Source organism: Populus euphratica, unplaced genomic scaffold, assembly GCF_000495115.2.
Source record: "Populus euphratica unplaced genomic scaffold, PopEup_1.0 scaffold197.1, whole genome shotgun sequence".
Taxonomy (NCBI): domain Eukaryota; kingdom Viridiplantae; phylum Streptophyta; class Magnoliopsida; order Malpighiales; family Salicaceae; genus Populus; species Populus euphratica.
Genome location: NW_011500022.1, coordinates 212,969 through 238,703, shown reverse-complemented (window position 1 = coordinate 238,703; position 25,735 = coordinate 212,969). Strand labels below are relative to the sequence as shown.

The following is a 25,735-nucleotide window of genomic DNA, read 5'->3' as shown; positions in this document are numbered from 1 at the left end:
TTATATTAACAGCTAGAAAGAGTATTAGGGTACTTGCATCTGGCCTTTATGTCGCAATCTGTTATTTTTCATTCATCTGGTACTTCGATGAGGAGATTGAAGTTTACAGGATATTGCTTTCGGTACTCAAGTTGAAGTCTTTTCTCTCAAGCAAGCTAGCATTTTTAGGGGCTAACATCCCTAAAATCTTTGAGAATGGTCAAGTACATGAACTCTACCTCTCACAATTTTGGGCTCTGATTATGACGCAGCCTAAACTAATTAGACTAGAAATCAAAGGAAAAACAGGAAGATGGAAGCTACAAAAAGGGTTTATGGAGCCCTAACCGTAGTATTTATTCTTAATAAAAATATCATGTCGATATCTGTTTTGAGAAAAGCTTGAGATAGTTTAAAAGGTCCCTCACCGATCTGATCCAGAAAAGAAAAACCCAAGGGAAAAATAAAGGAAAAAAATTCAAAATCAACTAGGGAGAATACTAAGATTGAAAAAAAAAAAAAGCATCTTCTAGCCCTACGTACTTTGAGGGTTTCCTGACCTCCTCTTCTAGTTACAACAAGTTGACCTACTGTAAAATTTACAGGCCAACCTCCTCATTACATTTTGAGCTCGATCAAAAGATCAGTTGTCGTATCCTAATCTCTTCTACCTGTCTATCTCGTACATAGACACATCTCCAGGCATTCTATTTGTGCAAGTTCTGCGTAGTCTCACATTAATATATATCTTGATTCAAAACTTTCAAAAGCCTGTGTCTCGTGATATATTAAGAGCTTCAGAACTCATGGAAGGAGTAGAAGGATCCTTAAGACCATCTCAGGAGGTTGTGAATTTCAGAACATCCTTCCCCTATCTGGATGGGAGTTATTTTTCAGTCATGGGTACCGCATTATCTTAATGAGAATTTCAACATTTTGAATCTTTTCACTATGTTGAAAGAATCGTAGACACCAGATCTATTGCACATTGTTTATTAACCCTGGGAAGCAGTAATAATCTGCACTGATTCAAGAACATGCTCACGTGTATTTGAATCTTCACTCTCTCAAGCTTCAGAATATACCATATTTTGGATTCTTGTTATTTCTAGTTGTAAAAACACCATTGGAAATGGCAGAACATTAATGGAATAGGAAGTTAGCAACATATGATGTCTTCATATGTCCTCTTCTCTACAGCATTCACACTAAGAAGTAGAAAGAGAAGTAATTTTACTTGGACCAATTCATTCCGACAGAAATTGGGAAGCTATTATGTGCTTATCACTTGTCTAGTATAACACAGATTCTGGGAAAAAGGAAAGGATAATCTTCTGTAGCCGCAATCTCCTTGATGCCAAAACAGATCCTTTGTGCCGCATGATTCTGTTAGATATATCACTGAGTTTCAGGTAACCAATGCAACATTCACGACTTGGTTCTTCTAATAGACCCTGGATAAATCCTAAGCATGGCTTGAAGTTTGGTGCCACATCCTTACATTCTTTAGAGAAGTCCCATAGTTTCCAAGGCGTGGATGATCCTGAGATTAGGGGAATAACCAGCTAAAAATGAAACAAGGCAGCGAAAGATTTCTGGTTAAACAAAGTTTTACAAGTACAGTCAGGTTAAGGATACTCAGGGCTCAACTTTGAGAACTTCAGAACACCAACATGGCAACATGTATTTGTCATTCTCCTTTACTTACTGCTTGCTGTTAAGAAACCCTTGCCGAGGGCAATACTATATTTATTTTGACAGATTCAGCTGTCCCCATTGCCATGAAACTGTCATGCCCCATGATTTCCTGAGAATCGTCCCAGTATTCTTGAGAAATTGTACATGTCCTTGCAAACATGAAAATGATCCAAATCACAGAGCATTATGTAAAACTAACTTTAGATAAAACCATGGCCAAAAGGGTAAACTAACTCAGGATTATTCTATATAGCATATTGCCTTAAAAATCATGGCAAATGCTGCCTTTCCTAGTCTATATCGTAATGGATGCTAGGATTTCCTGGCTCATATTTCTTGGTGCTGCAGGAGCTGAGTATTTGACCTCTTGACTATTGAGACTTTTGTTGCAATCTGATTTTGTTTTTCATTCACCTAGTGTTTCCATGAGGACATGTACTTTGCTAAGCAAGGACGAATCCAAGTAGAGGGTTTTCCAAGCTATAGGCCGGACAGATTTTTTAAAAAAAAAAACTTTCGGGGCAGATTTTTATTAGCTAGCAGCCCATAAATTTATGCATGTTTCGGCCTTTAACCCAAGTCCATGGTGCCTAACTCTTTTTGCCCAGCTCAATATATATATATATATATATATATATATGTGTGTGTGTGTGTAAAGCCAGCACACTTTGTCCCCTTCAAACCATCTTCTTTCCAGTAAATTACCTCCCCAAAACCGCAATCTGCTCTCCTTCTCCTTGCTGCAAATTTTCTTCAAAACTTAGCTCACAAGTGGTCATTTAAGTTATTTCCTTACGAGTAAGTTTTTGTTCGCATGACCTGGAACAACTCGTTGGGTTTTTAATTTTAGTTCAATAAGGAGTTTAATTGAATTATTTGGAAAAACAAGAATATTGTTTCTAGAGATGGATAAAAATAGACTCATCTCTCAATTTGACGTTAATGCTTTCAAATATTATCTTATGACATCTTTTAACTTTATCTTTGTCTTACTTTTGATGAACAAACTTATGAGAGTTAGTAATCAGAGATGGATAAAAATAGATGGATAAAAATGGATCCAACTCTTAATTTGACGTTAATGCTTTGAAATATTATCTTGCCATGACATTGTTTGACTTCATTTTTGTTCTACTTTTGATGAACAAAGTTACAAGAGTTACTAATTTTATTTTTTAAACGTTCCAGAAAAAAAATTAAATTATTGTAAATGCTTTACATTTTGTTTTACATGCAAAATTTCAACTTTAATATTTGAGGCTCAAATAACGATTGGGAGAATTTATTAAAAGTTTAATATCTTTTTTAAGAACACTATGATATTGATATGAGTGTTTCTTATAAGATTAATACACGTAGTTCTTATTAATAAATAGATTTTGTGGAGTTGCTTTATATTAACTCAATATTAGATCCTTTACATGCTTTCACATCATTTAAAGTTAATAATATATATGAGTTTGTTGAGAAATTTTATTTTAAAAACTTTATTTTTATGAACTTATATGGTTTAAGAATACAGTTGAAATAGTTGAAATATTATAAGTTGTTAATGGATCATTTAAATTTTTAAAATATTAATTCTCTTGCTATACGATATCATTGATTAGTTAACACAGACTTAACAAATAATTTCAACTTGATTAGTAGACTGATTCAATTGATACTAACTCTTTTTATTTTTACATCAATAATAGAATGAACCTTTTTATCTATGAAATTGATTAAAAATCAGCTTTGAAAAATATAGAGGATGAGTTTCTAGGGTAATCATTCATATAGAAAAAGATTTTGCAATTAGTATATGTTGTGTGTGGTTCCACACCATGTGATGGTGGGACCACCACATTAATTTCTGTCTCAGGGTAATCATTCATATAGGAAAAGATTTTGCAACTAATATATGTTGTGTGTGGTTCTGCACCATGTAATGATGAGACCACCACATTAATTTCTGCCTCTTGGTATTCAAATTAATGTGGTTCAGGCACTATAGCGGTAGAATTGAAAATAGAAGAGAGGAGAAGAAAACCAAGAGAGAAAACGAGAAGAAGAGGCAATAGAGTAGCTTGTGTTCTTTTTTCGATTTCCAGCTCGTTTATCGTTGGATCGGGCTGAGATTTTGACAGCAGCTTCTAGACACGTAACTCTTCATTTTGAACGGTCGGATCGAAGATTTGTGATGTGGAAGCTAGCCTTTTTGACAGAAAATGAGGCTGTTAGTATTATGAGTTTTTCTCAAATAATTCTCCTTTAATCTTGTTGTAATCCGAGAATAAGTTGTTCTTGATGATATATATATGTTATATCCCTGAGTTGAATCTGAGAAAGAATAATTGTGAACCCATTATTTGTTGATAGTGGAAGTTTTTAAGTGGACTACGATCCCGTGGTTTTTCCCGCATCGGGTTTTCCACGTTAAAATCTTGGTGTTGATTTTGTAATTATTTGTATTATATTTGATCATTGTTTGATTCTATTTTACTGCACAAAGAGGAAAAGAATTAGAACTTGTGAATTGTGAATTGTATTCCGCTGAATTGATCCGGGTAAATTGGTGTCCGATTGTTCCTAGTTTTCCTAACAAAGTGGTATCAGAGCACTAGTTGTGTAGATTGAATTTCTTGTGTAGTCAAAATGAAAAAGGAAGATTCGGGCATGATAAAGCTTACTTCCTCAAATTATTTTCTATGGAAAACAATGATGAAGGATCACTTATATTGCAATGATTTGGCTTTATCGATTGATTGTAAAGGAATAAAGCCTGATGATATGGATGATGCAAAATGGAATAGGCTTAATAGAAAGGCTACTGCTAATGTTAGAAAATGAGTATCTTCTAAATTCATTAATCACATTTCTCAAGAACATAACTGCTATACAGTTTGGAAGATGTTGAAAGAAATATTTGCTAAGGAGAGTGCACAAAACAAGGTTTTTGTAATTAGAGACCTTGTGAATTTGAAGTATAGAGATGGTGAAGATACTTCAGTGCATATAAATGTATTCCAAGGGTTCTTGAATCAGTTGTCATTGATGAATCTGGAGTTAGCCGATGAAATGCAAGCACTAATCCTACTAAGTTCATTGCCGGATAGTTGGGAGACTTTGGTGGTGTCACTTAGCAATTCTACTCCGAATGAAAAGATTACTTTAAAAATAGTGAAGAATTGTATCCTCAATAAAGAGAAGAGGAGGAAAAGCACAAGAACTTCTGAGTCTCATGCACTTGTTACAGAAAGTCATGGGAGAAGTCCAAGCAGGTTCTCTCACGATAAGCAAGATAGAGAATCCAGCAATAGAAAAGGCAAATGGAAACCAAGAAGAAGATCTCAGTCAAAGAAGGGTTTTAAATGTTATTATTGTGACAAATCTGGGCATATGCAAAAAGATTGCAGAAAGTATAAAAGAGATAAAAGGGTAAAGATGAAGACAAAAATGAAGAGAATGATACAACTGCAGTTATATTTGATGTTGATGTTGTCATTGTTTGTGATGATGGTTGTGTTAATCTTGCATGTCAGGATACCACATGGGTTGCAGATTCAGCAGCTTCTTACCATATTACACCCCGACATGATTTTTACACATCCTACACAGCTGGTGACTTTGGTCAAGTTAGGATGGGAAATCAAGGGATGGCTAGTGTTGTGGGCATTGGAGACATTTGGTTAGAAATCAATACTAGGTGCAAGTTGCTACTCAAAGATGTTAGACATGTGTCTGATATACGCCTACGCTTGATCTCTACAGGTACTCTTGATGAAGAAAGATATCACAATTACTTTGGAAATAATAAATAGAAGCTTTTCAGAAATTCCCTGATTGTTGCTAAAGGGAAGAAAATGGATCAGATATGATATCAGCCCTTAATTATCCAAGGCTCTGTACCCTTCAGTACCACGTACGCAATGCACAAACAAATCATCTCTGCCACCGGTCCCTGTTTCGCTAATTAATCTCTTGAGTTTATAGATATGGCCACTAACATTTGTTTGATAGCTGAAGGTAGTAATAGCCTGTGAGAAAATCCAGGCAGTAAGGGAAGTAATCGAACACAATATCACATTCACAGTCCGAATGAGCAATTCATATCTAGCCCAGAAACCAGGAGAACAAGTATTAAGAAGTGCCCAACGGAGAGCAGCAGCAAGTGCAGGAGTTAACTGATATTGTTAGCAGTTGGAAATGCCAGAGAGATTGAGGACACTTATATCACCAAATCCAATAGGAATTTTAGCTGGCTTCATTGCCATGCAGGTATCATGAGCTATTCTTGCTGGTTAGAATTCACTAAATATGCTCTAGATACCTCATGCATGCATTTGACATGACTAGTTTTCAATACTGGGGGTCTTTTACCATGCATTAAATAAGGCTTTTATGTTTGGACATAACTTTGAAGCTTTTCATGAATCTTGCATGTCCCTCATTAATTTGGTCAGAATACCATGTATTTCCTTCTTCCCAACTTCGCAAGTCTAAGAGGAATAAAACTCACAAATGGCCTTGCTAGGGACCTCAGCACATGCCACCCTCTTGATTCAATAACATGTAGGACTATAGCTTTTGTGCCATAATTCTTTGTCTTCTTTGTTTGAGCAGCACAAAATCTCAACCTGTAAAAGACCTTTGCATTTACTGATACCATATCTACTGTGCAGCTTGTTTATTAGCCCTCATGGAGCAGTAATAACGAGTCATTAAATTCATGGAGATGTTCAAATTTATTTGAATTTCTTAACTCTTTCAAAGTGCAGAACGTATCTCATTCTTGTCATAACTATAGCAGAACGGCAGCAATAATTAGCCTTGATTACAAAAACAAGAAATCAGAAGATTATACCAAGTCATGAATTACCAGTAAGTTATTACTGACACTGCCTGAACCAACTAGACTAGGGTTGAAAGAAAACAGCAAGACACAAAATCACGAAAAGGGCCAAACTAGAACCCTAGTGCTGCACCGATATTTCTTAATATAATTATTTTACAAATGACTATCGCAAAAAAAAAAAGAAAAAAAAAAAGAATACAGTCTAATATATCTCTCACCAACCTAATCCAAAAAGGACAAGAAAATCCTGAGCAGATAAGAAAAATAAATGCTATGATCCAAAATTAAATACAAAAACTGAAAAAAAAAATGCAGCATCCTTGGAGGTCTGATTCGAGAGCTTTTCTGATCTTGGTTGGTTATAGAAATGGATCAGTAGAACCCCTTAACAAACAAAAGACTACAGTTTTCTTGTCGCAAGGCGTTTGGCTAGCTCATCTGGAGCTCTTTTATACTTAAACTTAATAATTTTATCCGTAAACGCATCTACTAGGCTTTCCGCGGTTACAATAAGTTGGTATTCAACTCTACAGAGTGTCCATAAACTCTGCATAGTTACCTGCTAACATTATGTTAGAATGGTAAAACAGAATTTTACTTGGAGCAACTCATTCTGACATAAATCAGGAAGCTATTATGTTCTTAGCAAATGTTTACAAGATCATTGATTCTGGAAAGAAGGATCGATCATCCATGGCCCCCGAAATGCCAAAATTATCAAAGAACTGACAAATTCTTTGAGCAGCATGATTCTGTCTAGCTATATATCTTTGAATGCTAGGAATACCACACAACATTCAGGCCTCAGGGCATGAAGAATATTGTTTCTTCATCCTAACAATCAGCGGAAAGGTCCCATAGTTTCAGACAGCGTGACAGTGTACAAGAATAAATGTGTCCCGAGCATTTCCTTTTCCATCAAGGAGGAGATGTTGAGATTCAAGATAGTAGTGATGGAGGAAGGCATTGTACAGGGATCAATGACATGGCAGGAAGGGTTTGCATCCTAGCCGTAAACATAGTTCTTACATTTCATATGTGTAAGTAGGAATCTCTGAGCAGATCAGATTGTAATAATTCTTGAGCATTATCATTTCTTCAACTCTTTTGTCTATAATTCTACTATCCCTGTTTGCAGAAAAGCATGGGATAACGTATATTTACTTCGAAGTTATTAAACTCGTACCGAATCTAAAACTGATAATTGATTGGGTAAAAAAATTAATTTAGATTAATTCATGTAAATTCAAAATAATATTATTTTAATTTTTTAAAATAAAACAATCCTATTTAAAGTAAAAATTAAATCAAATTTTAACTTAATCAATTACACAATGAGTTAACTGATATGGTTTAACTAAGTCAACTTTCATTTAATTTAATTTAATTTAATTTAATTCTAAATTTGATTCAAGATAAGTTAACAAGTCACCTAATTGATTTGTCAAAATCAAGTGAGTTTAATAACACTGATTCAATTTTTATTTTTGTTACTAAAAATAAAAAACAAAATAAAACTACCCCTTAATATTGGAAATTATTCAATAAATGTAGATATTAGAATATGAAAATTTGGGCATATCTAATACTTCAAGATTTTAAATTTAATATTATTTAAATACTTATTTATTTTGGAGATTTCAACTTCTATGAAATCTGACAAGCCAACTTTATGTGTAGGGATTATATATAGATATCTATGGATCAATTTTTTTGATATTTATATCTTATTTATTAATTATTTATTGAGTAAAAAAATAAATATTTATGAATTATTTATTGAATTTCGAGTATCCATATAAATATCTATTATATGACTATTATTTATTATTCAATAAAAAATAAAATAGTTAATATATATATATATATTCAAAGTGTGTATTTTATGTCAATATTGAAATATGTATATATAATATTATATTAAAAAATCTAAATATTTTACAGACATGCCAATATAATATAAATATATATTTTGAATTTGGTTCAAACAAATTTCAGATTGGATTTAATAATATTTATACCCCACTTATTACTCATCAAATAAAATAACTATTCAAACAATATTTATTTATCTAGATTAGATCGGGTCAAAATTCATTAAATTTAAATTAAATTATCATTTATGTCTAAGTCAAACCTCAATAAATAAACAAGTGGATGGAGGAACTAAAAATTAATCCACTTTGAGCATGTGTGTGTTTTTGTTAAAATTCCTTTTTTTTATTTAAATCCTTGATACTATATTAATTTTAAAAGATGTAATATCTAAAAAAAATATTTTAATACATAATATAATTGAAAATACAATAAATTTAACTGACAAATTTTTCCATCTCAAATACTCCTAAAATCAATGCTATAAAAACAACAAAATAAAATCAATACTTTCTTTCTTTATCAATGTTTTCTTTTAATGTCTAATACTCTTCATACTCTAAAAAGTCAATGCAATTGTAAAATTAAAAGTTTTAAACGACACCGTTGAAACAAATCGTCGAAGGTGGATAAATCATCCAAAATTAAACACAAAAGGAAATAATTAATCAACCCATAAAAACGACACCGTTACAACTCGTCCAGACCAGAAATATAGCCGTTAGAAAAACAGCGAAGCGAAGAGCCACGCCTCTACCATCCTCCTCACTAGCGAAGTTCCCAAATTCAAAAATATCCGACCGTTAACCCTCACAGCGTTGATTTTATACACTCTCTTTCTCTTTCATTTCTCTTCACTCCCTCTCTTCTCCTCTTCCTCCCGAAAAAAAAAACCCTTTTTTCCCAATCTCTCTCTCTAGAAATAACCGAAGAGATTTCTCTGTTAAGAAAAATGGCAGCAGAGAGTGACGATTCTTCGAACGCTACCACTGCTACGACGACGACGTCGTTGACTGCGGATGCGACGACGACGTTGATGTTAGTAGACGAGACGTCGTATGAGTTTTCGGCTCCGAAGTTTTATGATTTTTTGAAAGGAGAATCCGATGAAGATTCTAGAAACGCTGAGCTTTGGTTCGATGTTACAGCGGCCTATGCTCCTTCTCGTATGTCTCTCTTTCTCTTGATTGATGATTCTTTTTGTTTCTTCTCTCTTTGTTTTTGTTTTACAGTTGAGAAGCTGCGGAACGGATTATTTTTAGGTTTCTGTTTATTGAATTAATGAACATTTGTGTGTAATTAGGGTTGATTTTTCGTTTGATTTGATGAAATAAGGAGGGTTTTGTTGCGACTTTACGGTTAAATTAGGGTTTTCTCGAATCTTATTTTGGATTTTGGGAGGGGAATCGAGAAATTAAGGAAGGTAGAGAGAGAGAGAGTCTTGATGGTGGTCTTTTGTAGGGATTTTGGATTTTGTTGTTTGTTTGTGATTTTTAGGGTTGTGTTTTAATTGGTTTTGACTTGGAATTTCGAGAGAGAGTGAGAGATTAAGAATTTGGGTATATTTAGAGAGGGAGAGAAACTTGATCATGAGTTTTTAGGGTTTTAGATTAGGAAGTTGAGAGTTGTTTGTGTTTAATTTTGATTAATTAAGTTACAAAAATGGAATACTTAGAATTGAGGCAGATAATTAATTAATTGATAATAAAATTAGGGGACAAAATTGAGAATTGTATGTGTTGATGCTACTGTTGTTGTTAAAGATTAAAGAGTTTAGTCGTTGATTGATTTGATTTGATTTGATTTGTTGCAGCTTTTATGCCTAGAATAAAGACTGGTAGATCATTTAAGGTAGAGACCTTATGTGATTTTAGTCAAGCAGACCAATTGCATAAGGTAATTATTGATTTTATTATTTTCCTTTATATCATTTCTATTTATTTTATTGATTTATTTGCTACTGTCAATTCAGCCCATTGAAATTGAATTGCAGGTCGCAGAATCATCTGATTCAAAACCAACTGACTCTTCATCAGACAGCAATTCTCAATCAGAGGTCATGCCACTACCGGAACCAGCGGCATCCTCTGAAATGAGGAAGGGTGAAACTAGTTCTAATGAGGAAAACAAAGAAAACAATGCTAACCTTATCAATGTGGTGAGTGGTTGCTGCAAATTTTTGTTTAAAAAAAGTTCTGGTCCCTTTTGGTCTCATGAAGTGGTGCATATTTCAGATTTGTGCTGGTGATGTTACTTGTGAAAAAGAGAAGAAGGTGGGGTTTGCATGTGCTGAAAGCAATGGAAGGTACTGTGCTCTTTTGTTACTATTCCCCTTGTCATTTTTTTCAAGACTATAATGGCTAAAGAAAAATAAAAACAATGAGTGCTTGTGAAGAAGATAGTTTATGGCGTTGTTTTGATAGCTTAATATCATTTTTCTGTGTCTCTGTGTGCCTGTTGCATCCCTTTCTGCTGACTTCCGTTTTTCTATCAGATGCACTTCTTCTCTGCAAATCGAGAACACTGATGGTAAGATAAGTAAAAATGATGCTTACTGCACCCCTAAGCAACCAATGTCTTCTCGGAACAGAGGCATATTGACTGATTCCAAGAAGATTCAATCAGCTAGACATATAGCTAGTTTGGTTAAGAATCCATCATCGGTGAAGCCAAAGGGTCAATCCCAGTCTTCACGAGTTAAGGGAATCAAACCAACAAATGTCAAAAAGTCGGTAGACTTTCTTGTTAATTTCTGTATTAAAATATGTGTTTGGTACCATATTAATATGGCATTCTGACATGCTTTTATTATAGAGATCCTAATGTGAAAAATGTTGCTGGGACTGCCAATTTAGCCCAAGAGAACCAAGCAATTAAGAAACAGAAGCTGGATGGGGGGAGGTCCAGACAGGTGATTGGTTACTATTGCCATGCTCTTCTCATTGAACCATAGTCTTCTGATGATACGTTTATGATTTCAGACTTTCCTTTTTTATGATTTCAGATTGTTAATGCGAAGCCCCCACAACCATTGATGCACAAGTCCAAACTGGGTCTTAGCAGTGGCAATTCTAACTTTTGTTCATCTGTTCCAAATAAAATGCAGAAAGTGGATAGAAAGGTATGCTACTTTTGTCAAATCTCCAAAATGTATTCAATTTTTTTTTGACATTGTTAGTTATTGACACGTTGAACACTTTTGTTTAAAAAGGTTTATGTTCGGGAACAAGCAGCTCCAGCTCCTTTTGTTTCAATGGCAGAAATGATGAAGAAGTTCCAATCAAACACTAGAGAATTGTCATTGCCACATGTAATAACAGAAGCCCATTTCACTCGTGCTTTATTGAACTCGGTTGCTCCAAGTTCTTTGTATTGCCTGCATCTGTTGTTGGTTTTCTTACAAATTTCTCTCATTTAATGTTCAGGATGGTCCTGCTTCTGCTATCCAGAGGAAGCCTAAACTCACACTGACAAGGCCCAAGGAGCCTGAATTTGAAACAGCTCAGCGTGTTCGCTCAGTCAAAATAAAAAGTACTGCAGAGATTGAAGAAGAGATGATGGCCAAAATTCCCAAGTTCAAAGCCAGACCACTGAACAAGAAGGTATTTCCCGCTTGTTTTGCAATTTATGACATCTTCCATCCGATCAGGTCCAACAACTAGCAGCACTGCTCTTGTTTAACTTCAATGCGTGCTTGAAATTTTTTTTTCATTGAACATAGATTCTGGAAGCTCCAACATTACCAGCATTACCAAGAAGCACACCACACCGACCTGAGTTTCAGGTAAGCTGTAAGAAATAATGATAAATAAAATTTACTCAAGATGATGATAATTGTAGGCTAATATTTCTTATTTCTGTAGGAGTTTCATTTTGTGACAGCAGCGAGGGCAAATCAGAATGCAGAATCGGCTTCAGTGGCTTCAACGGAAGTGTCTTGTCAGGTTCGAGCATCTCATTCATGGCCCTTCTTTGTCCCAGCAGCGCTAGTTCAGATTTACTCACTATTGTTCCTTTGTTACTTTCTATAACAGAGTAATCAGTGGAAACCTCATCATCTCACAGAGCCCAAAACCCCTGTTCTTCATACATCTTTAAGGGCCCGTCCAGCAATGGTGAAAAGTTCTTTAGAACTAGAGAAAGAAGAGGTTGAAAAGATCCCTAAATTTAAGGCAAGGCCTTTGAATAGAAAGGTAAACGAAGTCATTGAACATCAGCAGCCACTTAAATCTTAGTTTGGAAAAGAAATTGACATTAATATTATCTCGTGTAGATATTTGAAAGTAAGGGAGAGATGGGGATTTTCTGTCACGTGAAGAAGCAAGTTACGATCCCTCAAGAATTTCATTTTGCCACAAATGAGAGGATTCCACCGGCTTCTTCTGTTGTTGATATGTTTGAAAAGGTAGTATACATTTGTGGAGCATATGAATAAAAGTAATACCTGCATCTCATTATGTGGTCTTCTTCTCAGCTCTCACTGAGGTCAGAACCTACCAATGAAAATCCCATTCCAAGAAACACACTGCCAAATCCATTCCACCTCCACACAGAGGTATGTCCATTCATTCCTTAGTTAATGGAGCAAAATCAGGTTATCTTTTGTTTTTTGTTCATCATTTTTTGCTTGTCTTTATCTCCAGGAAAGAGGGGCTGAAAAAGAGAGGAAATTTGTGATGGAACTTGTGCAGAAGCAGATGGAAGAGGAAAGAGTAAGATTTCATAGGGCCAATCCCTATCCTTATACCACTGATTATCCTGTGGTAAGATATTCAACAATATGTATCTCATCATTATGCATCACAAGCTTTTAGGCTGAAAATAATGGTTGAATGATTGATAATCACTTCATACAGATTCCACCAAGACCAGAGCCCAAACCATGCACAAAAGCAGAACCTTTCCAATTAGAGAGTCTATTAAGGCATGAGGAGGAAATGCAGAGGGAAATGCAAGAAAGAGAGAGAAAGGAAAAGGAAGAAGCCCAGATGAGGATATTCAGAGCACAGCCCGTACTTAAAGAGTATGCAATGCGGAAGAACTCAAAACTTTCCAATGCTTATTGATGTGTACAAGTCAATCATTCTTTCCCATTGATGTATCGTATGCAGGGATCCAATTCCTCTACCAGAGAAAGTGCGAAAACCACTTACACAGGTTCAACAATTCAATCTCAATGCAGATCATAGGGCGGTGGAAAGGGCAGAATTTGATCAGAAGGTGAGTAGAAACCACATTTATTTAAACGGTATGTGTGTCTCATCTCATTGGAGGTCTTAACTTCCATTTCTCTTTTTCTTTGTGTTTTTTCAGGTGAAGGAGAAAGAAATGCTGTATAAGAGATACAGAGAAGAGAGTGAAGCTGCCAGGATGGTATGTGTGCTGTGCGCATGTCTATTGCTGCATTCTCGCATTCTCTTGCCATAAATTACCAGCTTGCTTATTGCTTAATGTTTTGCAGATGGAAGAAGAAAAGGCATTGAAACAGCTTAGAAGGACAATGGTTCCCCATGCTCGGCCGGTTCCAAATTTTAACCGGCCGTTCTTCCCCGAGAAGTAAGAAAGAGTTGACCACACCCCAGTTGCGGTTCTCAATCATTTTACCAAAACACCCTTGATTGATCAAATGATTTATTTCATCATGTACAGGTCATCCAAGGAAACTACAAATGCAAGGTCACCAAATCTACGGGTGCTCCAAAGAAGAGAAAGGAGGAAGATGATGGTGAATGCAGCTTCTTCTGCCGCTGCTTCTGGCATGAGGTGATTTGTTTTCCTGTGTAGAGCAGATAGCAGCTGTTCAAGAACTCTTGAACCATTCATTTTGATTTTAGTAGTGATCATTCTTTTCAGTATTATAGTAGCGAACCATTCATTTTGATTTTACTAGTGATCATTCTTTTCAGTATTATTGTACTGCTAATCATATGTACAAAACCTTAGATCATCATCATTTGTTGTAACACAATTCTAGAATGTAAGCAAAACTACTGTGTCTTGTACTCTGGAAATTTTTTTGGTATAAAATAGAGTAAATGATACGATGTTTTCTACAGGGGGATTAAGACCACCCTTTAGTCCTTTGATGTTTTCTACAGGGGGATTAAGACCACCATTAGTCCTTTGATCTTCTTCTACCAAGGGGATTGCTTCTTCTATGTTTTCTATCAATCATCGTAAATCGTAAACGGAAGTAAAAATATATGTGATAATCGTAAACAAGCTCTCCTATTCCCCCCTCGTTTTGCAAGGAAAAACTTTCAAGTCCCCCAGACCAAATTGCTTTGAATCTTAAATCCTCATGACAATGGGTTAATCCTACAGTCTCCGAGAAGTACGATAGCCTGGTCTTAGTTAAGTTTTCTATTGGGTCAAATTTGCTGGAGAATAATAGTATTTTTTTAGAAAGTAAAATTCAGAAAAATATTTTTTTTTGTTAGTGTAATAAAATATAAGTTAGAAAAATAATTTTTGAGTGTTTGGTTATGTTATAAAAAATAAACTGAAAAAATAACTTATCTTAAATAAAATAAATAGCAATCAAAATAATAGAGATAAAATATAATAAATAAAAAAATTAAAAGATAAAGAAATTAAAATAATAGTAATTATCATTTCATAAATTATTTCAAATAAAATAAGTAACAATTAAAAAAATGAGAATCAAATTTGATAGATAAAAAAATATTAAAGGAAAAAATAAACAATAATTATAAAAATGAGGAACAAGGATAATATAAAAATTAACTATTAATAGATAAAATTGAAAAAATAATATATATATATATAGCAATTACAAATTTAAGGATTAAATTTGATATAATTAATAAACAATATGATATTTTTAAATTTTTTATAATTTCTGAAAAGTATTTTCTATCCAAAATTTAAAAAAAAAATCTAAAAACCAAGTTAATTTTACTTTTAACTGAAAAGCATTTTCTATTAATCAATTTTTATAACAACAAAAAAACAAAAACAAAAAATTAATTTTTTTTTTTTTTAAATTACTTCTCATCAGATAAATTTTCCTTTAGGTAAATTCCAGTGAGATTCAAGAAAGCGTGTTTGCTAAAGATTTTTAATTTTTCTTTTAACTGAAAAGTATTTTTTATTAATTAATTTTTATAACAACAAAAAAACAAAAACAAAAAATTAAATCTTTTTTTTAAATTACTTCTCATCAGATAAATTTTCCTTTAGGTAAATTCCAGTGAGATTCAAGAAAGCGTGTTTGCTAAAGATTTTTAATTTTTCTTTTAACTGAAAAGTATTTTTTATTAATTAATTTTTATAACAACAAAAAAACAAAAACAAAAAATTAAATCTTTTTTTTAAATTACTTCTCATCAGATAAATTTTCCTTTAGGTAAATTCCAGTGAGATTTAAGAAAGCGTGTTTGTTAAAGATTTTTATTAATATTATTATTAACCAATTTTTATAACAACAAAAAAAACAAAAACAAAAAATTAATAATTTTTTAAAAATTATTTTTCATCAAATAAATTTTCTTTTAGGTAAATTCAAGTGAGATTCAAAAAAGCGTGTTTACTAGAGATTTTTATTAATGTTATTTTTATTTAAAAAGACTTGATGAGGTAGTGATTCGGATTCTTCACCAGGTCAAACCTGATCTGGGATTTGACAACTATGATTTTACTGTCTACTCCGAAGAGCTTGTGAAGGGCCCTTTCTGCTGCTGCCAGAAATGAATGAAATGAACCTTAGCTAACAATAAAAGCAACTTTTTTCTTATATATCACAATCTAACATAAAATTCGTATACAAGGCTTTGGGTTCTGAGAAAAGGAAGCAGTGGCAATAAATTAAAATCAAAAGACTAATCTAAAAGTTGAAAAAATATAAATGAGATGGAAGCCTTTTCTTTTTCTTCCATTGAAGCCGAAACATCAACTTTTGATTAACTCCTTCTGCCGATAAGCTAGTATCTGCAAAACCAAAGAGCCAGGAGATGAGCAGAGTAATTTTGTACACATTATCGAGCAAGTTCAGTCACTGCCATGAGCAGAAGATTGCCATCCAGTAAGAATCACGCTCACCAAATGATCTCTGCTGGAAGAGCAGCTTGCTTTAAGGCCTGCCACTGTTTCTTGTCCTTTCAGAATTTGCAGCTCATCATCCATAGGGATCTGAGGATGCTTGGTGGGAAAATTTTCATCGGACTGGTGCTTCCCCTTCACTAACAATATTTCAACTTCTTCAGCTTGCAAAGTTGTTTGGTGAGCAACATACTGCATACAACGTATATATATTGTCGAGATGAGCCTCGGAAAGGAATTGAGGCGTAAGAAAACAAGGAGAGCCGCGTCACAGTTCGGGTCAGACCGCATGTTGTTGATGCCATTTAGCAAAAACATTAAGCACAGACACAAGGCTGGCCAACATCATTTCAGGATTATAAATCAATATTGACCAAGGAAAAAGCGGGCTATACATCTTGCTGGCCTTGAAACTTCCCCAGCATTGTAAAAACCATGAATGCTGGAATATGAAGCATCATGCTTTGAGACATACTTATGCATCAAGGCACTCTTAAAACTTTTTCAGAAATGCACGTTAATTGGGCTTAGCATAAGCCATTCAGAATAGCAGGTTAGAATCATGGTCAAATTTGGCTAGTTTAGAAGTTTCACTAGGTTCCACCGATACATAGAGTAGAATAGGACTAAATGAGGCTTGCTAGCCACTGTTGCCAAAAGCAATGTCTGTCTTGATTAATTGATTTTCCTCAGTTCAAGGGTTATAGTTCTAGTGTTCTATCAAGAAAAATAAACCAAGTATTGCGGAATAATAACTTCAATCCTGCTTCTCAAGAAAAAATCATTTAAGGAATTAAGGTGGTGAGAGAGAAATCTCACTTCACATAGGTGTTTGATTGACAAACTGGGCCGGCAGCAAAGGTAGGGCTGCTTTAAAGTTGGTGCACTGTGTTTGTCCAAAGTAATAAGCTTGAGATGAATATCCAACTGCAAACACATAACATGATTAAGTTACACAGGATGCACAAATACATGGGAAGAAATGGCAAAAGGGGCTCAAGGGGTTTGAGACACTAACTAGATAATTCAGTGGTAGATGGAAGCTAGAAACTATAAAAACAGGTACTTAATTCAATCAGATATTGAAATTATTATTGACATTTTTAAAAATTTAGACAACTTTGTCCATTGGAAAAGCAATTGTTGCTGTGTAATTTCATGTCCTTGTCGATTAACATTTTGATCGGTTTTTAATTGTTGTTGTTCTTTTGAGTTATGGACCATCTTGTAAGCAGTGACAGATCTACAGCCTTGCAACTACCACATACATTTAGGGCACTTTGTAACAAGTTATTCTCTTTGGATCTATGTTAGTTAACCTCCTATTGATAATACCTAGTTCAAAACATCGAACTCCTCCTGTTGCTACAGTACATCATATTGCTTTTCATAGCTACTTGACATTAAAATTTCATTCATTCCAAACCCTTCCCATCGTTACACTACCAAATCTTCTGAACACCTGTATATTTACCTTCTCTTAAAGTTACACATTCAAACAAGTTTTTCAAAACCCTAAATCCCTGTGAATTCTGACAGCCAAAGCTTCAAGTCAGACCTCCCTTTTTCAATAATACCTACTTGCACATCCTTTGAACTAGAAACCCCAGATTGTTCATCGAAGAATTCCATCATGAAAATCCCAGTTTTTCTAAACTCTAGCCTAACATGGTAGCCCAAGTAGAAAAATAAATCAAATTAGTCCAACATCAATTATGAAATCATGCATGATATTTCACATTGCAAATAAGGTGATCTCAACAGAAATCAATAAGAGTTAACAGCATACTAGCATACCTCATCATTTTTCTCATCTAAGCCCCTGAGATATTCTACCAGCTTGGATAAGCGAGTATTTCGTGAATTCTTATTGTTGCAACCACTAGGATTACCATGTCTTGTATGACTCCGAGTACCGCCCCTGCCCCAAGCAAGCATTTCTGTGTTCCACGCAAGCCCAGGAGATAATCCCCTGTTTTCTCTGTTTGAATCTAAATCATTTTCAGCACATCCACCCTCTGAATTCACGGCTGAAGAAGAGGGCTGGGAGGTCCGCTGTCTCTTGCGCCTCCTCTGCCTAACTTCTGTAGAGCGGTCATCAGTGGAAGACGAGTCCTTGCCCATATTGTCATCATTTTCATCCTCAATGTCTTCATATCCTTGAAAATCACTGCCTCGACTGTTCCGTCGCCTCCTTGAAATAGGCCGCTGTGTTCGCTGTGGTCGTGTCGCGAAAGTTGATTCTTTACCCAGCGTGCGTCTCTTAACCAGTGCTTCTGACTGTCTTTGAATTATTTGAGCGATTGAAGCTTGAATCTGTTCAAAACAGCAGGGAAACAACACACCAGAAAAGGGGAGAACATGTTGAATTTAGGCAATGGCTCTAACATAAAACAACAGTGGCTTGAATAATTCTACATATTACGATCCTTGAAAGAAAAAAGGCATGTAAAATTAGAGGTGTGATGAACAAAGTGAGGATGCCAGAAGTGTCCATTTTAAAGAACCAGTATTCTTCTGCATTAAGGAATCGAAACTCTCCTCACAAAGAGCAACGATCTCCAAGATTGTCATCTCATGCACAGTCAACTCAGAATTTGAATTAGCGAAATAAATCAATATGGACTGTCAGGTGAAATTCCCGTGATGTATGCTTCTTTCCAAGCATGACAATCAAGGGCTCAACAAAGCAACATCATCACAGTTATCTCAATCACTGCTTTTCTTAAATTTAATTCCCATTGAAATGAAAATGAAGGTCATTGCATATGCATGCAGACAAGGGAATAAAACATAAATCAACACACCTGCTTGTTCCGAGTCCTTTCCTCTTCATGAAAAGCCAATTCCTGAGACCAAATACTCACTCAGCAAACCAGTTGCTTTAAATAAATTAATAAACAAACAAACTAGCGAAGCAGTTGCTTGATTGAATGAAATACTTTCGAACGCATTTGACAAGAAAGTAGATGAGCCATGTCACTTATACCTCTTCCTCATACTTATCAATGTCTGGATATAGGGCTGCAATTAGGGCATCATAGTTTGGATCATCTCTCAAGGATCGCCGACTTGCACAATGTGTGCGGCAAGCAGGGCATTCATTGTTCCTGCAATATATTACCAATTCAGTAAAAAAAATGTTAGTGGTGCACAGTATATGGAATTATCACAAGTTTATACCAAACAATGGCATGATTAATGGATTAGGATATCAGATTACAAAGACAGTTAAAAAGAAGAGTTTCAGTTGTTACATACCCCATTCGCATTGATTTATCAATGCATTCCCTGCAAAAACGGTGCAGGCATTCCATTACAGTTCGTGTTTTCTTTATGATCCCTGTTCAGCCACAAGGCATGAATAATTTACTAAATGTTCCGCCAACATGGATAACAAGGCAACTTGTAGGTGCGATAAATGCAGTTATTGGAGATTAATCAAACTCCTGAGCAAGCTAACATGCTGAAATACATTGCAGATAGGACGTCAAATGAAGAAACAGTATTGCTGCAGAAGTGCTGATGGAAACGAAAGCACAGAGTCCAGTGTTAAAGATTCATGTTCATTCTTCAATCTCAAATAAGGTGAAAATGAAGTACGGAACGGGTATAAGTTAATTGGAAGCTTTGTAAAAGTTAAGGAAATCCAGCAACCCTCCACAAATAAATCTCCAAGCTGACCACAAAAGAGATTGGTCATTTAACAAATGGTCATCATCTAATGATCCAGATGGCAGGCATCTCACATGCAATTTACTAAACACGATCTACTCCAAACATCACTTGAATTACATACACTGGGATGAACTGAGCATTCTTGGATCCTTGGATGAAAACTGAAGGAATAATAGATTGCATTGCATTTGAGAATTTCATACATAACAGAACCTGATGGTTTTCATGACAGTACGCCATAGAACCAGCCAACTTCTCGCTTTGAACACTGAGCAAAAGATATAAGCATTTCTTCCTCTTCCTTGTATTATCATGCTTACCTTTGAACACTGAACTGTTAATCACAGTTCAGTAAAGCTAAATTTTATAAGTCAGATGCATCATGTCAAAATACAAGGCCATAGGTTCCCATGGAGTTCTATTTAAGAAAAAATATGCCTCTACCTAACATATGTTTTCAACTATTTAGATCACATCTAGCAAACAGAACTATTGATGAAATTCTGACACATCTTTAGCAAAAAAGGAGAACATAAGAAAATTGCAAGCTCAGTACCTAAACATATTGGACACTGCACATCTTTACGAATGTCCAGCAGTTCCACGAAGACAAATCTGCAAATGAAACAAAATGTGAATGGCCATTTAAACCCACTCGCTGATATATACTAGTACAGTAGAATACAAACATCAGCTAGCTGTTGGAATAGAGCATATGTAATTTGTTTCCAGGAAGAATACAAGTACCTCTTTCAAATCTTTTCATAGAGACTAAAATAACATTGAAAAGAAATGGACTTTGTAGTTCATATAGAGATATGCGGTAAATGTGCACATGCACATAAAAAAATATGTATGTCTTTGCAGGTGGGTGAGTATGGATACGTAAAGCCAAGGAAAGAAGGAAAATTTGTGGTAAAAATCCCCCCTGACAGTGGAGCACTACATGATGCACATTGCTGCCAGCATACTAGCTTTCACAGTCTTCTTGTGTGATTCTTAGCAGTGGAACTTCATCTCCTTCACCTTCTATTATGCTTAAGCCCCTAGTTCCTAGAAGCGGAAATCCACATTCTTAATCACATTGTCAACTTCCCTCATAGTCAAACTACCCATGGAGGATAACCAGCTAGAGGTTGATCGCTTTGATCTTCATAACCGAGCCACAGATACAAGGCTCCATTACTTAAAAACTTCCAACACTGTGAAACATGATACGCCCTGATCACATATGTAAATTCATGCCAGAAACACTCCAAAACAGAGAAGCTTCACTAATATCAAAGACATGTTCAAAGGGCTGAGTACAATTGAGTTAAACTCGACCCCTAACTTGTCATCTTGCATAAAAGTTTGAAAAATGTAAGGGTGGCTACATTTCTCATCGTTCAGTCATCAATTTAGGAGCCTCCAATCAGAACTACTAAAAGACACTTGTAAACCAGCAATACTTCCAACGTTAACAAATTGGTGCCAATTCTCTGTAAAAATTTCAACATTTAGCTTCAGCCCCACTAAGAAACATAGATCGAGAACATGCACCAACCTCTTACGCATTCAATCATAACAAAACTACTACAAAAAAAATCCCATCAACCTCCATAACAAGAAAACGAATCCCCTCGTAATTAAAACCCCATCAGGAACCAAATCAAACCCAAAAATCTTAAAAACTCAGATAAGAAACACAACCAAAATATGCACTTGACTATATTCCAGGAAAAAAAAAACAAGAGATGTGTAAGAATGGAAGCATACTCGGGCTTTTCCTCATTTTCAGAACTGGAAGAAGAAGACGACTGGGTTCCATCAGATTCTGAGTAAAAGAATAAGAAAAACAGCTTCAATTAATCAATTATTTTACATTACACGTCAAGAAACGTTTACACACACATAAAAACACAAGAAGAAGAAAATACCTTCTTTCCCTCCTCCTCCTCCTCCTCCTCCTCCCCCTTCCTCTTCTCCTTCCTCTTCCTTTACTTCATCATCATCTTCTTCTTCTTCTTGAACTTCTGCTCCTTCTTTCTTGTCCACTTCCTCCTCCTCCTCTTCTTCTAGTTCTTGATGCTGACCATTTTGATGGTGCTGCTGTTCTTGGTCAGTTGGATGCCCGTTTTGTAGAGGAGGAGATAGCTCAGACAAGTCTTGTCGTTGCTGTTGTTGATGATGCTCTTGCTCTTGCTCTTCACCTTGTTGTTGTTCATTGTCGGGATTAATGTTGTCCGGTGAAGAAGCCGAGGCGTGGGCAGGCATTGATGGGTGCTTCTCTTGCGTGTCGCTCTGTAAATATGAGATTTTGCTGGGCCGTCAAATTTACATATATATTTATATATTTTTTTTTTGGTGTGTCTGCTGCTGCTTGAGTGTATGATGATGTTGTAAAGAAAGAGAAACGAAGAAGAAGATGGGAGAGAGTGAGAGCTTTGTTGCCTTTTTTTTTTCTTTCTATTTGTTGCCTTTGTTTTTATACTTTTCCTTTTCCGTTAAATATTTATAATAATTTTTTAAACAATTTTTTTAATTATTATTTCCTAATTAAAATAACATATTTTACTAATTAATTATATATTTTTTTAGGTTGTGCTTTGTCACGTATAAGATAAATAAATAAAAAATGGACATAAAAAAATAGAATCATGTTTGGTTAGATAGAAAAATAATACAAATATTAAAATATTTATCTCTATATCAATTTTAAAATGATTTTTTTTGTTTTTTTGTTTATTCAGTAAATGAGCCAACAATTTATGGACTTATTATTTATTATTTATTATTATAATAATTATTATTGATGAATTTGCGTTTTGGGTAGTGTCAAAATAGGGGACGGAATGGATGTTACGGCCACCGAGAGAAGCAGCACCTGTTGCCTTGGTGGGCGGCCTTCTGTCTCTTCACTTCTGCCCTTTTTCTCACTCCGTTTTCTTTATTTCTTTTTCTTTTCTCATTATTTTCTTTAATATTTAAATTGGTTAATTTTGTGGCAAAATAAGTCAGTTGATTAAGTAATTCTTAATTAATTTTAATCTAAAATGTTATTGTTGGTTTTGAAGCTAAATAGTGGTTTCATACCAATTAAAAAATGAATTATTTCACTGCTAGTTAATCAAAATAAAATGAAAGAAATGATAAAATAAAATAAAAACTCCTTTTCTTCATAACCTATGAATCTTAAAACCAGTGTAAACTCGTAGATTTGTTAAGTTAATTTAATTATTGATAGATAAACTCGAGTTTATCATAAATAATGTTATTTTAATTTTTTAATAAAATTTCAAATAATGCTATATATTTTAAATAATTTAAAAAAATAAAAAAAGTTAGTAAAAGAAATATTGGAATTAATTTGATTGAATCTCATTCGGGTTCAACCATGTGAATCAAGTCAAGACTCAACTTGCAAAATCATTAAAATTCGATCGGGTTTCAACTTTCAATACAGTTAAGAAAACCGAACTCGGTCAGCAATCAACCGCCAAGCCAAACCCATTTGTAATTATAAGCATGCTTAATTAAAGTCATGCTCGAAATGATGGAGGAGTTAGCAAACTCCGATACTAACACCTAGTAGGTGAGGGATTGTGGATCTGTCATGTTGAAAACTCTTTCTGGGCATGAAAGTTAGGTCAACGATCCCACTTGCCCCGACCTATTAAATCCATTTGCATCTCTGAACTACAGCAGCCGGAGAACGAATTCGACAAGTTGAAATATGATTGGATATCTTGACCATTTCCCAACTTGAACGGGGCCTGACTTAGGGCATCAGACACCTTTTTGCCTTTTTTTAGGGTCCCAAATGATTATTTATTTGTATATTTGTCAGTTAAGGACAAAGAAATCGCCCTTCGACAGAGTCCCATGCTGGCGAAGTTATGCTTTAACTAGAATGCGAAGCATCCCATGTTGATGATTATCGCAGTGACTCCATCAGTGGTCGCTAAGAATAGATCAGAGACGGCGGCGCATGTTCGTAGCCTTCTGTTGACAAAGACAGCTTCCTGTCTCAACTCTGAAATCAAGAGCTGTAGCTGCCATCTTGCCCGACGAGAGCATGTTCGTTCAATTAGATATATGTCTCAACTCATGCAATGCTATGGACACTGATGAGTGTTCAACGTGAGCTTTAAATATGGAGGAGTTTCCCTACTTATAAGTAAGAGTAAATTGTTTGTCACGATTCAATCATTAATTATTTAGATATTGTTTAGTTATAATTTTTGAAGGTGAAGATGGAATTCGATAAAACATGAACGATTTGTTTTTCTATTATTATTGTCTTGAAAGTATGAAAATTCATTTCAAAATTGTTAATTTTAAACCCGTCTCTAAAAAATTTCCCTTTTGTTCTCGTTGCAAGAGTAAAATAATTGTGATAATTCAGTCTTAATCATCTTAAATGGTGTTTAATTACTATTTTGAAAAGAGAGAACGTTGATGATGAGTACAGAAAACGCATGCCCCCTAATTTTTCATGTTTTGAAAGCATGAAAATTCACTCATAAGCTGTTTAAGAAACATTTATTTTATGTTTTTATCTTTTAAATCAAATATATTTTTTTCTATTATGTATTTATTTTTATTTTTTTTTCTATCTTGAAAACATGTTGGAGGTGTATATCCATGCAGAGAACCAAAAACAGCAAGTTGATCGCAAATTGACCCTGCATGGAGCTAAATAATAACGCATGAAACAAGCTGGCTCATATCCCAAGAAAGATATGCCGATTGACTAGAATTCAGGCCTTCATGGCAATTCTATCGCAGTCTTTTCAATATGATTAGTAGCAGCCCTGGAAACCCCATGTAATAACTGATAATATATTGATTGAAGCAGAACACTCAATACAAGTCAAGTCAGTGCTTGCAACAACACCCTGAAACTATTACAATCACTTGGGTTAAGTTAAGTAGCTAAGCCACACTGGTAGCATATGCCTACTGCCACAGCTAGCAACCCTGACAGGATGCATGGTTGTCACACAATGTATTAGCATTTGTTTAGCCGGAGAAGTACATAATAATAATAAGAAGATGAAGAAGAAAAAGAAAGGGAAAGAGTATCAGCATCACTACATCCCTAGGATGACAGAAGAGAGAGAGCAATCGGTTTAGCTTATCTGGAAATGTTTGTAAGTGGCAGTTTCTTGGATTGTTATCTTAATTCTTCCCCTTTCATCAGCCTGGCCACATACCATATCCTTCAACTGGGTGCTATGAGTTCCATTCACTTTGCGGCTTGAGCCTTCCACGTGAGATTCAACAACATTCTTCCTTCGCCTCTCATTGTGTCCGGCCAACCGCCTGCGACAGCTTCTTTTGGTTTCATCAAATTCTGATAGTTCATGGAATCTGCATCACAATCCTCCTCAATATCAGACTATACAAAACTGTCACAGTTTTTAGCACTCCTTGATGATCTATGACATCAGAAAAAAGGCCAAAGACATCATAAAGTTGTTATTCCTGATATGCATGTGGTTTGATTAAGATACTTAACATGCGTGTCTGCGTTTATTAATTTCAAAGGACTCAGAAGAGAACTAGTGCTTGAAAATTTATAAAATGGAGCAGCAAAGACGAGGTTTTTTTTTTTTTTTTTTT

General features: G+C 34.8%; 3 protein-coding genes across 4 annotated transcripts in view; 1 reads left to right on the top strand and 2 right to left on the bottom strand.

Annotated features, from left to right (window-relative positions):
- The first annotated feature begins 9,227 nt into the window (after positions 1-9,227).
- On the top strand, positions 9,228-14,248 carry LOC105141951 (protein TPX2-like). Its single transcript, XM_011049368.1, has 20 exons — positions 9,228-9,555; positions 10,203-10,285; positions 10,383-10,547; positions 10,624-10,694; positions 10,884-11,117; positions 11,204-11,300; positions 11,394-11,510; positions 11,601-11,699; positions 11,815-11,991; positions 12,111-12,173; positions 12,253-12,333; positions 12,424-12,582; positions 12,663-12,794; positions 12,864-12,944; positions 13,033-13,152; positions 13,246-13,412; positions 13,501-13,609; positions 13,703-13,762; positions 13,851-13,945; positions 14,039-14,248. The coding sequence occupies exons 1-20, from the start codon at positions 9,342-9,344 to the stop codon at positions 14,154-14,156; spliced, it is 2,442 nt and encodes an 813-aa protein (XP_011047670.1). The 5' UTR covers positions 9,228-9,341; the 3' UTR covers positions 14,157-14,248.
- Positions 14,249-16,119: 1,871 nt separating this feature from the next.
- LOC105141950 (putative E3 ubiquitin-protein ligase RING1a) lies at positions 16,120-22,571 on the bottom strand. Its single transcript, XM_011049367.1, has 10 exons — positions 22,048-22,571; positions 21,887-21,944; positions 20,685-20,743; positions 19,712-19,793; positions 19,440-19,560; positions 19,258-19,299; positions 18,248-18,766; positions 17,270-17,377; positions 16,451-16,642; positions 16,120-16,339 (listed from the first exon to the last, which is right to left on the bottom strand). Exons 1-10 carry the CDS (start codon positions 22,382-22,384, stop codon positions 16,301-16,303), a joined length of 1,557 nt encoding a protein of 518 aa, XP_011047669.1. The 5' UTR covers positions 22,385-22,571; the 3' UTR covers positions 16,120-16,300.
- Positions 22,572-24,936: 2,365 nt separating this feature from the next.
- LOC105141949 (squamosa promoter-binding protein 2-like) overlaps positions 24,937-25,735 on the bottom strand; it is a 3,199-nt gene continuing 2,400 nt past the window's right edge. Inside the window, exon 2 of one of the 2 annotated variants that reach the window (XM_011049364.1) lies at positions 24,937-25,483. In XM_011049364.1, coding sequence (XP_011047666.1) covers positions 25,243-25,483 — 241 coding nt within the window. In that variant the 3' untranslated portion in view covers positions 24,937-25,242. Of the gene's footprint in view, positions 25,552-25,735 lie in introns of both variants that reach the window. The other variant, XM_011049365.1, reaches the window with a different exon arrangement.